Genomic DNA, 14,499 nt, shown 5'->3' with positions numbered 1-14,499 from the left:
TTATCTAGCACATAGAACAAAACTTGGCACCTAATAGACTGCAGGAGCCAATAAAATCCTGACTTATTTGGGGTACCTTCTGTGTTTCCTTATCAATCCACTACAGGGTTCTCTTTCCTAGCCTACTCATGAGTTTCTATTGCTTGAAATTACTAACTTTCACTAAAGAGCATTTAAATATATAAAATCCTTTCAAACATATTTTCTCATCAATTCTGAGCAATGTCTTTACTATTCTTATTACTCTGAAAATAAAGAAATGAATCTTAATGTGATTTAATAATTTTTACATATTCACGTTTCATATTATAGATATGAGGCTCAAATCTATGTCTCCAGGTCCAGCTTCATCTTGAAAACCCTCAATTTGGAGATTTCATGGAGACTCCTTCTTCAATTATTGCCCACTGTGGTGTTTTATCCTGCCAGTACTCATGGGTTATTCTCCATAACCAGTTGAAACCTTTCCTGTTTTTATTCAGATTCATGTTTACCTCCAGGTTTCTTACTAGACATTGTGAACACTTAGAGGGCATTCCAATCAAAAGAACCTTTCTTCTGAGTGAGAAAAAATGACTGGGTCTCTCTTCAACATTCTTTTCCCTAGACTATCCAATGTACATGATTTTTTTTTTCTATCCTCTCTTCTTAAGACTATAGTTAATTTAATAAATTATATTAGCAGCATTCTATATTAAGTGCCTATATTTTTGAGACTGTGTTGTACTATCTGGATATAATAAGTAAGATCAGATTAATATAATATGAACAATATAGATGATTTTCTAGGCTATGATTTTATTAGACCTTTCTCCATAAAGGCACAAACTGCCCTACTTTTTGTTTACTTTATAATAAATGACAAGTTCCCTTCTCATCATTAGCTGTGTTTGATATACTCAGATTTCCCTAAATACATCCTTTTTTACTGTCATTTAAACTTTACTACTAGATATAGGCAAAAAAAATTAAAAATTACCTAAGAGCTCCAAGTATATTTAACTTTAATTCAATTATAATTTTTATGAGGTTAAATCTCTTCAAGTTTGTATTATCAATGAACACCTTTTAATCTTATATATACTTTTGGAGGGATTTTATGTGCCAGGCGTGATGGAATGTTCTGGGAAATCCTCGTGAAATAAAAAACACTTTCTTGGAGTTTGTCTATAATAGGGACAACAGCATTAAGCAAAGTGTAATCTTTCCAGTGAGTTTCTCTGTTTTACTTTCCTTTTTGAAAAGTCAAATAGAATTTCAAACAAAAGTATTGTTTCCTATGTTCATTACCTAAAAACTAACTCGTATTCAGTCTCTTCAATACTAATTGCATTAGTACATTGAAATCCTTGCCTTCATTGATATTTTGTAGTGTCTGCCAATATTTATTTCCATTCTAATTTCCATTTTCGAATAATAAGTGAAATCTATTAAGACTGCTACAAATCTATGCTTTCAGTCCTGGATTGATTCTCAATCTGCTTGACCTCTATTTCCCCAATGTGGACAGTATCCCCACGTTCCCACTCTTGTAAAGTATGTAATGCATTTATCCCATACATTCTTGGTGAAATGATCAATTTGAGGTCATTTGATGTGGATTACTTTGTATTCCTTCTTTGCATTTACTTTTTTTTTTCTTTCCTAAGAGGTATTCTTTCTTCAAAGCTAATGTTTAAGTTCTTCCTTTAACTTCACCTTTTTGGATATTTCCAGCTTTCTTTCTTTCTTTTTTATAAGTAAACATGTTCAGGACCAAAAAAAAAAAATCCACATTTTTTTAAAGAGAGAGAGAATTTTTAATATTTATTTTTTAGTTTTTCGGCGGACACAACATCTTTGTTTGTATGTGGTGCTGAGGATTGAACCCGGGCCGCATGCATGCCAGGCCAGCGCACTAGTACTTGAGCCACATCCCCAGCCCACACATATTTTTTATACTGCAAATAACCTAGCAAAGTTTTAAAAGAAATGGGGGGGGGGTGTAGTTATTAAACAAATCAGTCATTTTTCTTTCTAAAATATCATGCTAGTCTTGGAACCTGCTATTTGCACAACTTCTTAGTTAAAGCAGAATTATTTTTTTCCTCATGATCATAACCAACCAAAGATTATATTAGATGAATATGTACATGACCTGACTTAGGCACAGTAAAGAACCTAACTAAAATGTTGGGGTCTAGGGTCCATAGATTGTTTGGGAATTACAAGAAGATAAAGAAAACTAAAAATCTAGGGAAAGTCTGCTATGGAGCAAATTTGCCTGGGATGGTCTATTAGATCATGTCCCTTGACCAGTCAGAAATTGTGGAGATATATATGTCTAAAAATTACTTTTCTAAGTGTATTTGTGTGGTGGTTATTTTGAAATTCCTTAATACTTATTTTCTAAAACACAGTATTCCTCCTCGAAGTCTTTCCAAATTAATGAATTTGGAAGTTATTGATTCTTTTAGAAAAATGCTACTACACTTGCATGGTTCTCCACTAAAATATTTATTTTAACCTGTTATGTATTGCAACTGTTCCCTGAAAATATCTAAAGCAAGCTCTCCATAAATGCATCCTAGATGAAAGAAATGTATGTGTATGTAAATATTTGAACTACATTATATTAACACATGTGATTCTTTACACATTTAATATTTTAACACTAAACACAATATTATTAAAATAAAACAGTATATATAAACAGTGGTAAAGTATTAATCTTCAAAGAGTACATTTATAATATTTCAATGGAAGCTTATACCATTTTGTATTTCAAAAGAGGCTGTGTTTTCTGCTTCTTTGAAACACAAATCAAAATACACTTGTGGTTTCCTATAAACCTACTGTAACTTCAAAGATACATCATTTTAGAAAGAAAAAATTAATGATGTGCTCAATATGATAACCAAAAATGTACAATAAAAGGATCAGTAAATATATTATGTATGTAATTCGATATAGTATCTCAGAACTGTCACTTCTGCATTATATTTTATAGACAACAAGAAAAAAATACAAGGTTGTTTTCTATGAGTCTTTTGTTTTCTTTAACAACATAAACTCTATAATACTTAAGATGTAAGAATTAGGTTATTCTCATTGCTTCCTAAAGTCATTGCCCAACTTTTCTATTTAACTCTAGCAATTTTATTTGGTAATTTAATTATATTACCAAATAAAATGTTATTTTAAAAATGCAAATAATAACATTAACTCTGTGGACTCTCAGTAACACAAACTTATTTACTGTTTTTATGTTCTACTTTTTTAATTTTGTAGATATTCTAAACTGTATTCTAAAATGAGTTAATTTCACAAACTGGTAATTTTTAATTTATATTTGTATATGTTTAAAAACTAACTTATAATAGAAATAAAATGGGAAAGGAATGAATTATAAAATACAACTAAAATCTTTAAAAAATATAAATGCTAGCTAAAATACTTTCAAAAAGACACTTTGTATTAATGTTTTGAAATAAAATATTTTATAGGCACAAAGGTATTTTACATAGAATTGCCCTTGAAAAGTTAATGCAATCGTTTTTAATAAGCTCCTTTAACTTATGTATGAAGCATTTAAAGTGGTTTTTATACTCAGCATCAAAGTTTTCTAAATACAAGATAGGAAAAAAAGATTGTTTATAAAAGAAATTATGCTAATATTTATAAAGCATATTAATGAACAGGCTAATTTTGACTGAGTACCATCTTTATTGAAAATAAATATTTTATACAATATTTCATAAATATTCTATAGAATGTTGTACTCATGATAACCTCATATCTTAAGTTCTGTTATTATTTTCTAATAGTTGAGGAAACTGAAAATAGAGAAATAATTTCACTTGTTAATAGCTTAAATGGCAGAACCTAGTTTTGAACCATGTGTTTACTTCCAGAGAATATTCTTTATGAAATTTTATGCATTTTTTTATTGAGAATCTTTATTATTCATAAAATATTTTGAAAACATAAAAGAAAAAAACTAATAGGGTCACAGTGGGAAAGTTCACTGTAAACTAAGATAAAAAAGGGGTGGAAGATTTAAAGACAAAGCTTTATTGTATCTGTGTCTAAAGAACAAAATAATGTGCTAATGTGATTTTGTATAATTTTCCTTATGCAACTCTAAGATTTCTTGAGTACAGAAACCAAGTGTTTTACCTAACATTGTTAAATCTGTATAATAGGGACATTTAACAAGGTGTGCCAGATGATTTATGAATTAATAGAAGATAACTAATTTTAGGCAGTCTCCAATTTACAAGTGAATTCATTAACTCATTCAAACAGCACAGACATCTTCTATGACAGACATTACACATCAATAAACAAACATGAATTGTGAAGTAAAATAAATTATATGCCCTCTAGAAGTTCACAGTCTAGTTATGAAGACAGATACCCAAAAAATTAAATGTACTATGATAAACAATGCAATAGCCATTCAGTAAGTACGCTATAAGAAAGGGAGGATTTAATTTAGCAACATTCAGGGATGATATTCCAGGAGGAAAAAGCTCCCAAAATGTATTTACAAGACAAAGCAAATACAAATTCAAGAGCATCTAACTTTGGTTAGCTTCAAGGTTAGTACTCACGGATTGTTAAAAAGGAAAACAACTTCTAATATGTGATGGCAAATTAAATCAAGCATATGTACTCAAAATGATAATAATTCTGGGTAAGTCAATGTGTTCAAGGATTTCATTCCTTGACCCCACCCCAATCTCCTTATTCTTGCCTAGGTCATTTCTTCTACTACCATAGTTTTCCTACCCTGTAAGCAGATGTCTACCACATTTACACCTACAACTCAGACAGATCCCTCTCCTGAGAGGCAAACCTGTTTCCAGCTGTCTACTCAATCTGTCAAAAACAGAACTCAGCAAATGGTTTTCCAAACCTGCTCCTTTTCCATGTTCTTCTCATCCTTACTCACTAGGAACTTTGGAATTTACAATTTTATTGTGTCCTTTTTTGTCTCCTATATTCAGCAAGTTCATAAATTCGTTTAACTTTCCCCTTGTGCTTACCTTCTCTTAGCTCCCATCTTTGCGGCCTCTGCTATGGTATATGGACCACAGCTCTGAGTACTACTGCCATTGTGGTGGTTTCTTGTTTACTGAGCACTGTGCTAAGTGAACTAAATGCTTCATCTCAAGGGCCTGGAGAGTGATTTTCCCAATTCCAATTTCCCTCCTCTCCAGGTATTACCTGAAACATGAAGCTATTTTAGCTAGGTATAGTAAAATACATCTGTAAACACTACCTTGGTAATCTTATAACCATTTGCTTCTATGAGGAAGTTATCCTAAGTCGGGATAGAACTAACACTCATATGATGCATAATAAGAAGTTCTTCTCCAATTTTTAATTTAATACAACTCCTATGTACTCATTATGTCTGTATGCCGGGCAATCTGCTTTTGTGTTAATGATTTAAAAATGAAAAGAAGGGCACTGTTCCTGTCCTTATAAAACACACAGCCTTGCAGACTTCCATTAAGCAAAAACTTCTGCAAATAGAAGAGTTATGATTGATTATCTATATGGAAACCCATGGGATATTTATTGATTTCTGTAGTTGGTCACACTGATATATAGAACATGCTTAAATTAAAGTTAGAATAGATATTTTTTCTCAATTTCCCTTTATGTCTTTCATAGCAATTCCAGGACATAAGTTTATTAGAAATATACATATTTCCAACTAGGAGAAAATTGTGTCAGTTAAGGTTAAATGAGAAGATGCAATGAAATGAAAGTCTTAAATTTAATAATGCAATGTGGCTTTATCATAATGTTTCAAAGTCAGGGGATCAAGTTTTTATAAATTTCTGCCATAATACATCAATGGGATTAGAAATTATTTATCTTAAAATATTTGTGCTCCTACATTTAATCAATACTTTAGGTATCAGCTTATAAGGAAAGATCATAGATTTATGTTTTAAAACACTATATTCAAAACAGAAACTATATTACTTGATGACTGAATTATTAATAACTCTTTGGGCATCTTTTGTGAACATTTCTTTTGTCTGTACAATGTGGAAATCATAACATTTCAACTGGATTATTTGGAAAGCTACTAAACTATTCTTTCTGCTCCAGCCCCATTGCTACCCATGGGAGTATCCAGCATTCTAAATAAACAGTAAATCAAGCCTGCCATTCTTCACTGAAAATCCTTAGATCTCAAATCCCAAATCCTGTGGATGACAGTCAACTCTGTGCTCCTATTTAAAATGATTCTGTACACTTTACTTACAGTCAATTCCAGTCTCCAGGTTATGTTCCAGTTATACAGAACTCTGCTTGTCCCACATATTAGTGAGCAGCTGTGTCTCCTTCCTGAAACACTTCCAGCATTCATAATCATCAATGCATACCATTAGGTGACAAGCATCTCCTCAATTCTCTCATATAACTTGGACCTCTGCTTATATATTATTATGTAACACTGAAGCCAAGGGGCTGTCTTTCTTATGATCTCTATAGGGCTAAGACAACTTTGCCTTTATTCCTAATTTTTTTCCTTGAGTCCACATGTGCCAATATTTGGTAGATATTTTTGAATGCATTTTAAAATTTTCAACAATATAAAGCTATAATGTGCTCCAAATAATAGTTTTAAAATAATACTGGGAACTAAGGCATAATGAAAATGATCAAATATACAAATTTGGTTCTTTGCTGAAAAGCCATAATTACTATAGCTATGTTTGATGACAAAGATACCTTGTGCTGCTCTATACTAATTACCAATAATATCATCTGAGTGAAAATTCTTTATGCATTTGAGAGCTCCTTTCCTGTTACAAATGTGAAAATATATACTAATCAAATTTTTAAATTTTCTCAATAAAGTAAGAAAAAAAAAACCAATGAATGAAGAATGACAAAGAGGTATAAAGAAAAAAAAAAAAAACATTTTCAAAAAGTTGTTGGCTAGATCCTATACAAATGTATTTAAATGTGAAAAAATTAAAATTTTTCTTTGCTCACTCATATAACTGATATTTTGAATATGCCAACTTTGTGTGGTATACAAAGGCCTAGTATTAAGCAAAATTTCCTTTATATATTCCCTGTTAATGCATACTTAAGCCTCACTAACTACCTTTGTGTTTAGAAAAAAATGATGTGTTGCATATTGTGATAATTTTCATATTTTAATCATTTAAATTTTAAAAAGTATACCCTAGGGCTGGGGATGTGGCTCAAGCGGTAATGTGCTCGCCTGGCATGCATGTGGCCCAGGTTCAATCCTCAGAGCACCACATACAAACAAAGATGTTGTGTCCGCTGAAAACTAAAAAAAAATAAATATTAAAATTCTCTCTCTCTCTCTCAAAAAAAAAAAGAAAGAAAAAAGAAAAATATATATACCCTAGTATATTTGCCATATCCTTGTGGTGGAGACACATTGACAAAAAGGTTTTGAGGATTATAATAAAGCATGATAACTGTATCCATAGTGTTCTAAGCAGGAAAAGGGGATGAAAATATTTAATAGAGCATGAAGGAATGAAGCAGAGTTTTGTGGAAGACCTAGCTTTGAGATGAGTCTTTAAGACAATATTTTTCCAATGGGAAGGTTTAATGAAGAAACAGTCAATCACAAGAAACATATAAACAATTTCCTGGGAAAGAAGTAGAACAAAATGCTGTGTGTCTTCCACATCATAAAGGACATTGTATGCCATCTCAGGGAGATGAACTTTATCCTTTAAGAAAGGGAAATACATCCATTATTTGAACCATGGAAATGGCAGATCACTATGTTTTCATACTTTGTGATAAAGTGTCTTTCTCTAATTTTTCAGTGGATATTAGGGGGCAAGGAAGTTAGCCATGTCTACATAATAGGCCTGACACATATGTCATTAATGCTAGAGTTTAATGACAAAGAAAGGTACCCTAAAGATAAATATTTCCTCTTTGGGCTACATTAGATCATTGCCCTGGCCAGAAATTAATTATTTTGATTAGAAGAAATGGTGTGAAATTTTTGCTTTGTTTATTGACAGTAATATAGTGCTTGTTATTGTTTTACACAAAAGCTTACACAGAGTTCCATTAAATAAAACAAGTAAATTCATAATAGGGAACAACCACTGGATGAATGTATTTAATTTCTAGGAAATGAGGGTTCATCAATACCTCTGGGAAGGCTCATAGTTTAAGTCATGATAAGTGAAATCTACGAGTTTAGTAGAGCAGATACACATATTTATTTGCAAACATATAACTGTGAAGGAATAATTGTGAAAACATGTTGGAATATCATTATTATGGACATAAAATTAAGAAAAAATTCACTGTGTTCTAATTTATTTACATATGTATATACATGCATATATTAAATATATAAACATGTATTTAATTTTGCTTTAACATAGGTTTCCTATTTGTACATAATATAGTGCCATAAATTGACTATAATATTACATACAAATATTGAAAGATGTTCTCCTATAGGCATTGAATCTTAATTTTTTTCCAATTAAAGCACGTTCTAGGCAACTGTACTCAATAACTTAACTTTGGGTGATAATTAATTCATTAAACATCAAGTACAATCTGGGTTTTGGCACTATCCAGGGTCCATGCACCTCTGATTAAAAAAATGCAGGCAGTATATTCATAGTAATAGGGAAGTAAGAAATCATACATAAGAAAATTAAATTTAAATCAAGTGATAGATATTCTGTACAAAAATTATTTGCATGTATATGAGTAAATTTCTAAATGTATCTGGCTAAATTAAAGTGCAATTTAAAAGAAAATCATGAACTGAAGATATCCTTGGCTTTTCATTTTTACCTTTGAACTAGTTAGGTCAAACATATTCTAAATCGTACTCTTAAAATCTAATAGCATACAATTTCAGAACAAATGATAGGGATTTTGGATGCTTAATGAGAAAGTGGAGCTAAAATTCAGTATTATTCATGCTGAGCTATCTTAAATGTTTTTGCATATGTTACCTCCTATGCTGGAATAATGTTAAGAAAGTAGGCATTAAAATACAAACTCCTTGAAGAAGGATCATTTCAGAAGCACATTCATGCCATTCCATAATGAGAACCACTTGTGAAAATTTAAACATTTATACAAGACACATTTTTTTGACAAATGGTCTGTTACTTTTACAGCATCTCATTGCTTTTTACAGTGTTTTAACCAAAGAAAATATACTTCCTTGAAAAAGGTTAATGTACACAAGAAAAATAATTGTTTAATTTTTTTCCTTTGAACATAAAGGCAATGAATCAACTATGATAAACTCTTATGTTTTAAAAACTGTCTTTTCTTTTTTTTCCCTCCAAACCCAAAACAACAGCAACAAAAAGATAAACACCCAAAGTTAAAGACATTGATTGGTATTGCAAACCTCAGAATCAAATATCATTTTGAAAAATTAACAATAAAGGAGAATAGAGCTTATGATTATATTTTACCTGAAATCCGAAGGGTTTTACATGACTATGCTATTACACCATCCAAAAAAGGAGAGGTTAAAATTGTTACAGTGTGTTTTCAAAGAAAATCAACTGCCAGGAAAGGTGTCAGCAAGATCTTCAAAGAATTGTAAAAAGCCTGTTTCATGACTAAGCATATGGAATTACTGACCCTTAAACTTTAAGACGTTCAAGTAGAATACCTAATGTCAAAAGCTGCTCAAGTGTCAGCTACAGGATATTGTAAGCAATGTTCATATCTCAGTATAAAGAGAAGGAAAAAAGTAATAATTCTGTGAACAGCCCCAGGGCACTTGCATTTTAAATCACTGCCACAATAAACAGATCACCACTGGGAAGAGAACATATTCTGGAACAACACAGACTTGCACTATCAGTAGGCATCAGTGTAAAACAGGAGAGGTGACAGGATTAAAAATAGAAGTATAGAAAGTGGAGAGAAAGAGAGAGAGAGAATAAATATATCTACTGCTTACAGTTTACAAAGGCAAGAGACTTTTAAAAATGTGATGTGCATTTATTCAAGGTTTCCTTTAAAAATACGCTGACTAGTTTTACTCTATTAATTCTCTTGGTCTTTGTATTTTTTTTCCAGAACATTATGACTATACAGCCAAGATTGTTAAACAAAAGTCTGTTTGGATTTCCATAATGTAAAATATACAGAGAAGAGGTTCATTTTCTCTTTCATGTAATGATGATATGACTGAATTACAATGTAAACCTTAGCACTGAAAGATGCAATTTAAAGATAAAATGAGGTAGGATCTGATTGAGGTTAGACTTAACCATTTTCTAGATTGATGGCTGATTTATTCACAGGCAATTGAATTACATTTAGTAGGTAACAGCTTTGTAACTCACATTCACATTTGTATTATAAATCATTTCGACTTTTTGATAAAACAATCTTCCATCTTAATGAGTTTCTACTTTACCTTGAATTGATAAGCATACTAAACATGGTACTTAAGACTGCTGTATTTTTTATTGCTTGTACACTGCACACATAACAAAATTAAATAACATGAACTATTTGGAGCTATGTATCTGAAATATAACACATTTTACTTAGCCCAAGGGACTTGGTTTGCAAAGTTCCATAAAGATGTCTTTTAATTCTACTCTCTCTGTGACGAATAAGGAAAGCAACTGTGCAATGTACACATTACAGCCATAAATAATATCAGGAGAAACAACACATCTCAAAAACTTTTCTAGGATATAAAGATTTAAAATCCCTGTGAAAAATTAAGTGTCTACTATTTTTTTCTTTGAATTCACAGAGAATCCAATGACAGCCCATTTCAATACTTTAAAACAGATTAAGCTGACATGCACATTGTCCATTCCATAATCCTCTTCAATACTTTCACACTTTTCAGTTTTCCCTTCTTTATATTGCCCATTATTAAAAGTTTGACTACATATTAACTTCCTAAGTTGTGAAGCCATTTAAAGCACACTTACTTGAAAAGTATAAAACCGGGTCCCATTAGGAGGATGCACTTTAGGGGAGCCAGAAACGGTGTTCATATCCGAGAAAATCATTTCTGATCACAGAGACAATATAATCCACAAGGAGCTACAGATGCAGAGCAGAGAGCTTAGCGTACAGATAAATCCGTGCATGCATTGAGGGAGACTACAGGGTAAAATGAAATCTGCCCCATCCTTCTTAAATACACAGTGATAGCATTTTGAATCTTTCTTCAACGTTTGAAATCTAAGCTGAAAGGGCATCAGCCACCGGCCTTTTGTGCAGCTAGTTCTTTAGAACAGACAATGTTTTTAAAAATTTTAAAACACAGAAGGAAAAACGCAAGAACCAACGATAAATGGAGCTTGTGCAGAATCTGGCAGTGCTGTGGACCTGCCCATCTGTTCTCAGTGATAATCACCTCCCTCCACCACAGTCTAGCGGAGTGATTATGCTAAATATCCTGGTTAACCAATAACATACAGTTTCATTTCAGGGAAGCATGCACAGTGTAATTCAGAGGACCTCTTCTGACTAACCTGAAGCATGTTTCACATACTGCTTAAAGCTGCATTCAGTTACAAGTTATTGTTTTTTCACTCTTATTTCTGTATGTTTCCCAATTTCTTCATAATCCTCAGTATTTTCAATAAGATGAAAATATTTTTTACACATTTTTTTAAAAAAGAATTCTTTTATAATTTATAGAAGCAAGTATACCACAGCTGGCTAGCATACTGAGGGGCAATGTATAAAATTCAGTAAGTCTCTATAATATCAGAACTAATAACAAATACAAAGCAAATACTGAACACCCAAAGAACATAATATATCAGTGTTACCATTATTTTCTCATTTTCCTATCTTAGCTCAAAAAAATAAGCTTGACAATAACAATGCCTTAAAAAGTAGCATAGATTTATTTTAAATAATTTATTTCATATACAAACTTACACAGAGAACAATTAATATCTCTGAAGATTTCTAACTGAAGTTCCAAAAATATTGACTGCAAAAAAAGTTATTTGCAAAATATGTTCATTTTTCCTATGCCTTTAACAAATTATTCAGTCTGTATAAAAGATCATATTCAGATGACTTGACAACTTCTAGAGGTAAAAATAAATGTTCCATTTACACATGGTTCAAAGGCGGAGACTTCAGGAAGACATAAAACAGAATGATCCAAAAGTGTTTCTTTGTGACTGTATCTAAGTTGACATAGTTCTATACAACCAAGAACCAGGAATCACAGGCTTTGAACTGGATTCTACCAAAGGAAGGTGAAAGTTCTTAAAACAAATTATCATTAATTTATACTTAGATTCTCTAATTATGCTTTCAATTTATAAAATCAGTGGGTAGAAAGCAAACATTTTTTTCTCAGTTTCTTAGATGGGGTTCCTATATTCATATAGGTTATGTATATAGGTAATTATTTAACAAGTAAACTTCTACATAAGCCAGAAAATATTTTTAAATCAAATTTTAATTAGAGGAAAAAAGTTTTAATTAGAGGATTACAGATTTATAGAAAAGCTGCAAAGAGAGGATAAAGAGTTCTACTGTACCCTTCAATCAGATTCCCCAATTGTTACAATCTGACATAATCATGATATATTTATCAAAGTGGAGAAACTGAAATTTGTACATCATTAACATTTATTTTTTGTTGTCACATATCTCTGGTTTCTCTGGCTGTTAAAGTTACTCAGCTCTCCTCATCACCCTGATAAGTCTTGAGAAGTCATGCCATGTATCCTATGGTCTTATGTTTTAATCAAACATATTTGTCTGATGTTGTCCTGACTTTTTGATGAGGGAACTGGGTACTGTGGAAGAACACCATGAGAATCATCCTTCTTGTCACATCACATCAGTGGTACATAATATTCATAGTATTAATAGTGATCTTAACCTTCATCCTTTGGCTAAGTAGTGTTTGCCAGCTTTGTAACAGTTGTTATTTTTCCCTTTCCATACTTTCTCTTTGGAATTAGTCACTAATCATGTTAATTCTTAACAGTATGGGAAAAGGGATGAAATTAAGTTCTACAACTAAAGGAGAGAAAAAAAAATATATATATATACACATATATATATATGTATATATATATGTATATATATATACATATATATATGTATATATATATATGTATACATATATATATATATATATATATATATATATATATATACATATATATATATATATATTTCTGTAAAGAAGATTTGTCACTTCTTCAATCATTTTTAATCATTCATTTATTTCAGTATAGATGCATATATATTTATTTCACCCTTTGGGTGATGATTTAATATTACATATTTGGTAATATTGACCCTGCTTTGGCCATTGGCAGCTCCTTTACCTCAGTTTGCTCCCCTCCCATGTCCCTTGGATATGCTAACATCCATTTGTTTTTGAAGCACTTGCCTGGCTTTTAAAATGATTGTCTCTTACATAAATCATGTCTGATTCCCTAAAACTGTTCATCTCCTTAACCATAACTATACCACTGAAAGTAAGCCTAAAAAAATATGTTTTCTTTTTCCACAATTATTTAGGCAATAACAATATTCCATTTTTCAAATTTATGTTTGCCCTCATTTCTTAACCCACAAGAGATTCACACAAATGAATTTCCAAATTTTTATAATGACTATATATGATTAATAGCAGTGGATATTAGTGATATATGTGAAAATGTGGGTTCACCCCACTGCTAGGCCCATGTTAGAATTGCTCATGCTCTTCAAAGAATTGTGAGTAGAAATAAAGTCTCCAACACAAACTTGCAGCTTTGGGGAGCTTAGGATTTGAGGGGAAAACGTTTGCCAAGTAGATTAGTACTGTGCATATATAACCTCCATGTAATTTTATGCTTATCTGTAAATTGGTTCTGACATCATTTAGACGATTAAATTCACCATCTTCCTTGTTATTATTGAAAAGCCAATGAATCAAATATTCTGGCATGATCTCACATATTTTTGAATAATCTCATATACATTTTGAATTTGCATCAGCAATAATTTTAATTTATCTGGTAATTACACTTGTTTTTGCCTCATATATCTTTTTCAGGATGGGTAGAAAATAGGTATAAGTTACCCAGGAGGCAGTAGGGAGAAATTATATGCCTTTTAATTCCCTGTACATAATTTTCTCTTACTACATTATATTCTTTCCCAATATTGCTTGAGTTAAAATTTTTCATTACTAAGATTATAATTTGTTAATGCAAAAATGTTACATATATATGTAAATGATAAAGTTTAAAAATATTTAATTTTTCATAAGTTTATAAGTGTTAAAATGTCAGTTTTGGAAAGATTTGCATTTATAAATATTATTAACATACAATATAAAATTAAATATAACAAAATTCTGATAAATATTAAACATGAAAAGTACAATATTATTGGAATTGAATGTCTTGTGAAATGATTGAATATTTTTTCAAAATAGCTTATATATAAATTTTAACATACTGTTAGAATGAGACAAAATCCTAATTTTCATTTTTATAG

General features: G+C 31.0%; 1 protein-coding gene across 14 annotated transcripts in view; it reads right to left on the bottom strand.

The window, feature by feature from the left end:
* Nucleotides 1–14,499, bottom strand: part of Ppfia2 (PTPRF interacting protein alpha 2) — a 441,884-nt gene that overhangs the window by 283,178 nt on the left and 144,207 nt on the right. For 4 of the 14 annotated variants that reach the window (XM_058585766.1, XM_058585768.1, XM_058585767.1 and 1 more), the window contains exon 1: nt 10,956–11,367. The exons of 8 other annotated variants lie outside the window; for them this stretch is intronic. In XM_058585766.1, coding sequence (XP_058441749.1) covers nt 10,956–11,036 — 81 coding nt within the window. In that variant the 5' untranslated portion in view covers nt 11,037–11,367. Of the gene's footprint in view, nt 1–9,464; nt 10,154–10,955; nt 11,369–14,499 lie in introns of those variants that run through there. 2 more of the 14 variants (XM_058585770.1, XM_058585771.1) reach the window with 2 other exon arrangements.

Source organism: Marmota monax, unplaced genomic scaffold (assembly GCF_021218885.2).
Source record: "Marmota monax isolate L192 unplaced genomic scaffold, Marmota_monax_Labrador192_F-V1.1 WCK01_AAM20220418_F8-fsc00146, whole genome shotgun sequence".
Lineage (NCBI taxonomy): Eukaryota > Metazoa > Chordata > Mammalia > Rodentia > Sciuridae > Marmota > Marmota monax.
The sequence above is the reverse complement of the archived record's forward strand: the minus strand, read 5'-3'. Positions and strand labels throughout refer to the sequence as shown.